The sequence below is a fragment of the Salvia miltiorrhiza genome, chromosome 3 (assembly GCF_028751815.1).
Source record: "Salvia miltiorrhiza cultivar Shanhuang (shh) chromosome 3, IMPLAD_Smil_shh, whole genome shotgun sequence".
Classification (NCBI taxonomy): Eukaryota; Viridiplantae; Streptophyta; class Magnoliopsida; order Lamiales; family Lamiaceae; genus Salvia; species Salvia miltiorrhiza.
In genome coordinates this window covers 24219302-24228752 of record NC_080389.1, presented here as the reverse complement: position 1 = coordinate 24228752, position 9451 = coordinate 24219302, and the positions used below count along the sequence as shown (strand labels likewise).

Sequence of the window (9451 nt, the reverse complement as noted above, 5' to 3'; positions counted from 1 at the left end):
TCAATCTGGTGGCGTGCCATCAAAATGCAAGAGATCATATGCGGTCTAATATTTGGGTGTTTACGCACCCTTCGATCGCTTCTCAGGTTATTTTGTCTTCTAATCAAGTGGTTATTGTACGATGCGTTTGGATGCATTACTGCTTCAAGATTGCTGTCATTCATGGATCTAACTGCCATGTTGCTAGACGTCGTCTTTGGTTAGATCTTCTCAATCATATTGATGGCTCGACTATCTTCATGGGCGATTTTAACGCCATTAAAGGGGCACATGAACGTATTAGTGATTGCTTGCCGAATAATACTGCCTGTCAGGAGTTTCGGGATTTTATTACTGCTACAGGTTTTATTGAACCTCCGACTACCGATTTGCATTTCACGTGGTCGGGGAGACGTTTTATGCCTTTGCACGTGGAGTTTGTTCTTCGCACGCTTTGCCCAGAATCACTTCGGATCACTCTCCGCTGCTGCTTATGTGCCGTCACTATCCTCAGGCAAGACATAAATTTTTTAAGTTTCTTCACATGTGGGTTGAGCATCCGAATTTCGAGAAGATGGTGGAGAACTCTTGGAACAGCCAGATTGACGTCAACTGCCCCATTTATAAAGTCATGGCTAAGCTCAAGTGGCTGCGTAAAGAGCTACGCATTTGGAACAGAACGGTTTTCGGCAATGTGGATCAGTTTATTTCTGATTCACAGCAGGATCTTCTTGAGATTCAGAATTTAGTCTCTCAACAGGGGTACACCGATAGCCTTTTTAATGCGGAGATTTTCGCTCAAGCTAAAATTAATGTGGTTCTGAGTCGTAAAAACAGTTTACTTAAGCAAAAGAGTAGGGTTTCGTGGCTGAATGATGGGGACAGGAACACTGCTTTTTTCCATGCCATGTTGAAGTATAAGAAGCGTCATCATATCATTCCTCATTTGGACATTCAAGGCAGTATGGTCTACGATCAGGATGAGATTGGCAATCATATTGTGGAATTCTTCTCTACTTTATTCACTGAAGATAATATGGAGGAGATTGATATTGTGGCTCTGGAAGCAACGATTGATCATGTGGTTTCTCCTTCCCAGAATGACATGCTTACGAGAATCCCGGAGAATGATGAGATTACTGCTGCGGTGTTTGATATGGATCCTCATAGCGCTGCGGGCCTAGATGGCTTCTCTGGTAAGTTCTTTCAAGCTTGCTGGCAGATCATCATATCTGCCGAATGGGTGCAACTCCAACACTTTGGTTTTGATTCCTAAAAAAGATGTGGTGAACTCGTTGACGGATCTAAGGCTGATCGTGCTTTCCAATTTTTTGTTCAAGATCATTTCTAAAGTTCTTGCCAAGAGACTTAGCATCGTTGCGATGAGCTGTGTGTCTGCTAATCAGTTTGGGTTCATTAGCGGTAGATCGATACATGAATGCATAAATAGAAGTAATGGAGGTATCAATATGGCATGCAAAATTGATATCAAGAAGGCGTTTGATACGCTGCGTTGGGACTTCTTGCTCAAAGTCTTACGGGTTGCTGGTTATGCAGATCAGTTTGTGCAATGGATTTCTATCATTCTGCGTTCTGCTCGCTTATCGATCCTTTATAATGGTCAGCTGCATGGGTATTTTGAGTGCACTCGCGGCGTCCGCCAGGGCGATCCTCTGTCTCCCATTTTATTTGGTATTGCAGAAGATGTTTTGAGTGCTCTCTTTAAGAATTGCGTGGAGTCTGGGCATCTTCAACCTATGAGAATGAGTAGACATACTTTGTTCCCGACTCATTTATTTTATGCTGATGACATTCTGGTTTTTGGTAGAGCCACGGAGGCGAATGCGAGGACCATTCTTCATATCTTAAACTTTTATGGCTCGTTATCTGGCCAAATTTGCTCGATGGAGAAGTCTAATATCTTCTTTGGGGATAAGGTCCAGAGCCGTTTACGCCGCTCCATCATGGGTGTTTTAAAGTTTAAACGAGGGACTCTTCCCTTTATTTATCTTGGAGTTTCGATCTTTGCGGGCGCTATTAAGGCTATTTACTTGAGAGCTATTCATGATCGCATTCTGCTTAAGTTCGCTCGTTGGAAAGGCATGCATCTCTCTATGGCTAGACGTATTTGTCTGGTCAAATCGGTTATTCATAGCTCTATTACTCACTCGATGATGGTCTATCATTGGCCTAAGACCTTGCTTAAAGAGCTGGATCACAAATGCCGAAATTTCATCTGGACCGGTGATATTATGAAAAAGCCCAATTGCTCGGTTAGCTGGGATCGAATTTGTGCTATTAAGGAAGAGGGTTGTTTGGGTCTTCGATCGTTCTCTCTAATGAATAAGTGTTTTCTCATGAAGATGGCATGGAGTGTCATTTGTGGACAAAATTTTGGTCACCGTATTATCAAGTCTCGTTACTTAAATATTTTCTGTTCAACCAATAATGTGCTTTCCTCCTCGATCTGGGCGGGTTTGCGGCCGGAGATTCAGGATCTGGTTGAAGACTCTTATAGCTACATCGCTGGTGGGTCCTCGATAAACTTCTGGAGAGACGATTGGCTTGGCTATAAACTTGTGGATAGATGTCGCGTGCCTTTCTTTGTTTGGGATCATTTGAGCTCTTCTGTGGCTGATTATTTCTATGACGGCATTTGGCATTTCACTCAGGATTTTCTTAATAATTATCAGGAGATTGTCTGCGACATCTTGCTTCTTCCAATTGGTTCGGATTCAGACACTCGTTTCTGGATGCCTTCGGTGCATGGAAAGGTAACGGCTTGTAGTAACCCGCTCTCTTATGTTATTTAATTATGGTATCGCGATAATAATATCGCATCTTTCAGTAAATAGAACCCAGTTGCCAGTTATATATGAATCCAGTTTATGGTCCTGATTTTTTTTTATCAGAGACGAAGTATTATTTTTAGCCTTATGCTTTTATAACGTATGAGAAAACGCGACGAGGATTATTGAGCTATTCAATAATTATTATTTCCAAGTTATAACTGACTTAGCGAAGTCATGTTATTTTTTTTAATCGAGAAACAGAAGCAGTTATATTTTATAAGTGCTACTAGAAGTCGTGGAATTATTCCGACTGCAAAGCAGATTAAATCCACGGATTTAATATAAGTCATATTACAATTTTTTTTCAATATTTGAAAACAAGGAAGGAGTTACTAAGCAGATACAGAAACGCGGTGATTGAAAATCGAAGCCAGTATTTTTATTTACAATTCACGGTTACAAGTTAGTTCCCAGCTTGGGGAAAATCGTTTATTACAAGTTGTAGACTCCATGTGGCCCACTTTGCTGCCTTTCACTCAAGTGTGAGCACATTAGTCAAAGAGAGAGAAAAAGGTAAAAGTTGAATGCAGAAGAAGAAACCGCCCAGCAGATCTGCACCCATCTTTTCAGCCACCTTCCATGGCTGCCATGTTCCCTCAACCCTCAACTTCCATCCACCCTATCTCTGCTAGCATACTTGAGTATGTAGCAGCAAACTTTTCTATTAGTATCAACTCCCCCAACAAATGCAATGCTCACTCTCAGCTCATTCACAGAAGTACCAAAGAGCAACCCCAGCTCGTTTCGGCCGAAACACTCAAGGTAAGGCTGGCTCAATGCTTCCTTTTTCCTTAATCTTCACCTGCATATATTGAAAGAGAACCAACATTCATATTCATTTCAGTTATTGAACAATACGTTCAACCTCCAACAGTAAGCAATCAGTTCGAACATTCAAGGTATTGATTCTATTTCAAATACCCATTCCAGTAAGCATTCATATTAAAGCATGAGCACGATCAGTTTCAGTTTCAATTATAGAAGACCTTATAGATATCTTGAACTTAGTAAACACCCAACTATGCGATTGAGCAAGTGACAGTTCATATGTAGTTTTAATCGAGCACAATTTGAGATGTAAGCAAAACAAGAAGATTTCACCTTGCCTTGTCCAGTTCACATTTACGAATCGATTGAGTCGAATTGAGGGAGTTACTTAGCTTTAGAGAGGGCGGGGCTGCTGCCCTGTTCGTTCAGACAAGATACGCCCAGTGGGCGGCAACTCGCGGGGACCGAAGCATCATCGGCGTCGAGCGGTGAAAGGCAGACGACTCCCGACCTCACGACGACCCTCGCCGATTCTGGACAGCAGCAACGTGGCTGAACCGAGAAGGGACGATGTCGGGGAAGGAAAGGCCGATCGGATTTGGGGGAGAAAACCCGGTTTGAAACTTCAGGGGAGAATTAGGGCTTTGCTTCCCCTTCATGGTTGAGACGAGGGGAGAGATGAGTGCGGCTAACGCCGGCTGAATCACCGGATTCCGGGCGAAGGAACAGCATCGGTGTTCTAGATTCTAGGGCTCGATTTTGGGTTCCACGGGTGAACTGAAGAACAGAGAGAGAACGGCGCCGGGGTTAGACTCATCGCCGGTCGAAGCCAACCGAAGCAGACGACGGCTGGACGGCCGAGGAAGAGGAAGCCGGCCGGATTTGAGAGGTGGCCGAGCGCCGATCTTGAGAAGAAGAGGGCGTCGGCTCCTTGAAGAGAGAAAGGACCGAGTGTTTTGAGAAGAGAGAGATAGTGGGCTTGATTTTATTTTAATTATTTGGGCTTTCCCCTTTTAATTTTTGGGCTTGATGTCTTTTTAATTGATTGGGCCAAATTTTGAGCTTGCGTTTTTATTTTATTCTAAAGGATTGGGCTTCCAATTTTAATTGCCTGGGCTTTCATATTTAAATTCGAACTGGGCCAGACTTTTATTTAATTGGCCCTTCTCATTATTTCTATTGGGCTTGATTTATTTAAGGAGTTGGGCTGATGCATATTTTATGATGGGCTATTATTCTAATCCCATTTATATTTCGTTGGGCCAGTTTAATTCACCATTTGGGCCGATTAAATTGCCTATTGGACTAAGATTTATTCTTTCCAGCCCACATTAAATTACTATTAGCACTTGGGCTGAAGCTACTTCTTTAGTTAAGCCTAGCAGTATCTACTTTGATGGAGCCCAATTATTTATCAGTGAGTGGACCGATTCTTATTCAGTAAATAAGCCGCTCAGTTTATTAATTATTATTTTTGGACTACAGACTTTAAAGCGAGCTATCATTGCTTATTTTATTAAAGCCACTGGTTTATTTAATTAATTGGCTACTCTCTTTTGAGCCTATTAATTATTTGAGATTACATTAGTAATTATGTTTCTATCGAAAAGCCCGATAATTTCTACGAGGTCACACCTCGTTTAAAGCCGAGTTAGTCCTTTTCCGATCGAGTACAAAGGTGAGGTTTATTTTACTTTTAGATATTACGATGAGGAAGGAAGAAGCACAGCTTTATTCAACCGCGTTAGACGGGAGTTAGTTAAATCTATTAACGAGGATTAATAGTAGAATTCCCGATTATCGCTCGGAAGATTAGTTCATGCATACGAGATTCATGCATAGTTAAATAACGCTTTCTCATTAATTGAGAATTTTCCTCGAGCCAATGTCTTATTTTACATTATCGTGATTAAGGTCAAGCGCGAGAGTAAGAACTACACAAGGAGTCACAGTACCTTAGCAAAACTTTGCTACCAGGTGGGCAATTTCTTACGCGAAAATAAAATGCTATCAATGAACTATGCAAGTTTTATGCTTTATTATGCCTAAATGAGTTAAGCTTTATTATGCTTCACGTTAAATGACTTACGCTATGCTGTTTATGCTATTTACGCCTTATGTGAGTTACGATTATTTACGCTTGAATGCTTTACGCTAATAAGTTTATGCCTGTGTTTGATGCTTGCGTCTGTTGGGGGAGGCCTCCCTCAACAGTACGATGCCGTGTCCGCTGAGGAGGGCCTTCCTCACGGCGCGATGCCCGTGTCCGCTGAGGGAGGCCTCCCTCGCGACACGATGCCAGTATACCAGTGTTACAGCGTCTATTGGGGGAGGCCTCCCTCAATAGTACGATGTCGTGACCGCTGAGGGAGGCCTCTCTCACGGCGCGATGCCCGTGTTCGTTGGGGAAGGCCTTCTCCACGACACGATGCTTGTCCAATGATGATTATTGATGATGAAGATGGAACTCATGCCTCTTATGCGATGCTTGTTTATGTTTGTTGATGATGTTAAGTTTATGTTTTAGTTTTGGCAACTGCCCACTAAGTACTATTGTACTTAGCCCTACGTATGTTTATGTTTGTGCAGGTTGAGCTGTGATGGGCGATGAAGTGTTGCTGAGTGGAGCTTTTGTCGAACTTAAAGTAGGCTCAGAAAGGATATATGTCTTCATACATGTATCATAGTTATGCTTTCCGTTGAAAACACTGATTATTTCAGTGATGCCTTCCGCTGCAAACACTGATAATGTTTTAGTCAAGCCTCTAGTTATGCCTTTTTCCTTGTAAGGAATATAACGTGTATTCAAGTCCTTTGAGTACACTTTTTATGCGAACTATGCCTTTTTCCTTGTAAGGAATATTTCACGCGTATTCAAGTTCTTTGAGTATTCTTTTATGCACCCCTTTCTAAACCCGCTTCTTAATTTCCCTTCCCCAGTCATGGTTTTCCCGGCTTAATTATCCTTAATTAAGGCCGGTCGTGACACGGCTGCTCTTGCTTTTGCTCGGCATTGCCACCATTTTCCTAAAGTTTTGTGGGGTTCTTGGATTTGGGAAAATTATATCCCCATTAGGCGTTCTCTGGTTTGTTGGAGGTTGCTGCATAATCGGATGCCAACGTACGATCGTCTGCGGAGACAGGGGCTGATTGCTCCTTCATATTGCTGTTTTTGTTTTAGTGCAGAGGAGACTGCCGAGCATATTTTCTGGCAATGCAGCAATATTCAGCCTATATGGCGGGAGTTCCTTCAGTGGTTTAAGTTCGATGATTTCTCTTACGATATACACAGTTTTCTTGTGGCTGCGTGGAACCGCGACACCAGCTCGCAGGTGCGAACTTTTTGGAAAACTGGTATTATCACTGTTATCTGGGCGATCTGGACTCTCCGTAATGCTTGCATCTTCAAAGACAAAATTTTCTACGCCAAACATCTTCTTCAAATTGTGCGGGTCGCTTTCTAAGAGGTTGAGGGTAGTTTTACAAAGATTGGCCATATGAGCAACACTTGGTCGGACTATTTGATCCTTCGAGCTATTGACGTCACCACTAGAGCTGCTCCTCCTCCGGATATGATTAATGTTCATTGGTAGCCACCGGTCTCGCACTGGATTAAAGTTAATACGGATGGCTCTGCTTCGGGAGCCCCGAGAAAGATTGCTACTGGAGGTGTCTTTCGTGATAATGTTGGTTGGGTTCGTGGCTGTTTTCACTATAAGGGTGGTACTGGCTTTGCGTTTGAAGCTGAGCTGCTCGCGGTTATTATGGCAATTCAGATTGCTCATAGTCGTGGTTGGTTTGCTCTCTGGGTCGAGTCTGATTCCACCTATATAGTTAATCTCCTTAACACACGTTCTAATATTGTTCCTTGGAGATTTGTTGCTTCTTGGAATAAGATTCTCGTGATTCTTCAAGACTTCAACATTCAGATATCTCATATTTATCGAGAGGGTAATGTTCCGGCTGATATTATGGCGAATGAGAATATGACGGAGGGGTGGTGGCCGCATGAAGTGGAGGAGATTAAGAAGGCGGTTAGGTTGGATATGGCTTGTCATAGCCACGTTAGATGGAAAACGAGATGAATCTCTGTTTGGTGGTTGGGTTTGGGGCGTCACTTGAGCTTGTTTGCAACTGTCGGGTGCGCTCACAGTTGGGGTTTGAGTGGTCGGGCTCTGCTGGGTGCTCGGTGATGGAGTTCTTTTTCCATCAGCGTCGAACCTTTCACTTTTTCTCTAGCAGTTTGGTCATTGAGGTGCTGGAGAGATGGCGGTTTTTGCCAAGGGTTTGGCGGCATTCTTTTGTGATTGCTTCTGCAGGTGATGTCGAGGAAGACAGCTGGGCCGAGGTGCCTTTCTTGGATTATCTGGAGGGAACGGTGAGTGATAGTTAAATGATTTATGGTGGAGTGGTCTCGGCTGCTCGAAGTTGGTGGATCTGCTATTTGCTCGAACAGCTGGTGGGCTTGTTTGGCTGCTCGGACCAGCTGAACTCGGGGGGTTCAGTGGCTGATTTTTCGTCGATCTTTTGGGGGGCAGGTGGTGCTGGTATTCGGTTCTGTGATGCGCCGACGTTACCTTTTTATTTTGACCGTTTCAGCGCTTACTTCGGGCATGGTGCGGCAGTGGTAACTTCTGGTTCTATCGATACTCTTCATGGAGTTTTAGTTTCCGGCGACGGTGTATCACCGGCCGAAACTATTAGCTTCTCTTTGGTTGTTGTTTATGGGGTCATTTCGGCGACGGCGTATAACCGGCCGTTTTGCTTCCTTTCTTTTGTTTATTTTGTTTGGTTTTTTCTTTTTGCTCGAGCTAACGGCGACGACGTCTAACCGGCCGTATAGCTCTTTACTCTTGGCAATCTGGCGACGGCGTCTCACCGGCCTATTGCCTCTGTTCTGTTTTTCGAGGGGCGAGAGCCGGGTTGGTTTCGGGATGATGGTTAGGCCGGAGTTTCGGAAACTCTCCCTTCCGCTCTCTCCCTCTTTTTTTGTCATTTTCTCCTTTCTAGATGGGTACTCTTTTTCCTTTTTACGGTTTTTCCCTCTGGGTTTTCCGTAAAAAGGTTTTAACGAAGCTCGGCCCTTAGTCTGCTTTCTTGTGCTCTCAAGGGTTCCTTAGGTTTTTTCTTTTTCTTTTTTAATAAAATTGCATTTTAATAATTCTTACTTTTCACTTTTTCACCACTCTCAATACTAATTATAACACCTTTTCACCTTTTCACCACTCCCAATACTAATTATAACATATTTTTCTCCATTATCAATACACTTTACCATTTTCCTTAAAACCCGTGCCGTCCCCAAAGAGGAACTTATTTTGGGGACGGAGGGAGTATAATTTTTTAAAATTTTATTTTTTAGCGATAAATATTAGTGAAAATAGGGGAATCTACCCACTTTTATAAGATGTCTTACAAAACTACCCACCCAAGCCCAAAGTCAAAAAGTCTTCGCCTGACATGCTTGGTTTTTTGTAAAAGGTCTCACTCACGTCACTTTCACAATGGATTTGGTTCAAAATCTGATGAAGAGACAATAATTGTCCAACTCACGTCACTTTCACAATGTAATATATACTGTATGTTTCAAAAGTTATAAAAAAATTAGCTTACGTTTGTGTTATAAAAACATTAGTAAGAGGACTAAAAATTTCACTATTATGTATATTATGCAACAAAAAAATATTCTGAAACCAATGGCGTAATTAGCGCCGGAAATTCATAGCCGTGAACAGTAGCCGCTGGTACAAAATATAATCTTTCCGGCTATGAAATTCCGGCGGCTAATTACGCCATTTGTTTCATAATAAATTTTTGTTGCATAATATACATAATAGTGAATTTTTTAGCCT

General features: G+C 42.6%; 1 protein-coding gene across 1 annotated transcript; it reads left to right on the top strand.

Moving 5' to 3' along the window:
* Positions 1-553: 553 nt before the first annotated feature.
* LOC131018559 (uncharacterized) lies at positions 554-7992 on the top strand. The gene is made up of 5 exons (XM_057947273.1): positions 554-1175; positions 1261-2753; positions 6786-7073; positions 7193-7663; positions 7753-7992. The coding sequence occupies exons 1-5, from the start codon at positions 554-556 to the stop codon at positions 7990-7992; spliced, it is 3114 nt and encodes a 1037-aa protein (XP_057803256.1).
* The last annotated feature ends 1459 nt before the right edge of the window (positions 7993-9451 follow it).

Bases quoted from the DNA above. Each gene is read 5' to 3' on its own strand.
- LOC131018559 (XM_057947273.1), top strand. From the start codon at position 554: ATGGTGGAGAACTCTTGGAACAGCCAGATTGACGTCAACTGCCCCATT. The intron at 1,176-1,260 runs GTAAGTTCTTTC...TTCCTAAAAAAG, and splicing joins GGGCCTAGATGGCTTCTCTG to ATGTGGTGAACTCGTTGACG. The intron at 7,664-7,752 runs GTTAGATGGAAA...GTGCGCTCACAG, and splicing joins ATATGGCTTGTCATAGCCAC to TTGGGGTTTGAGTGGTCGGG.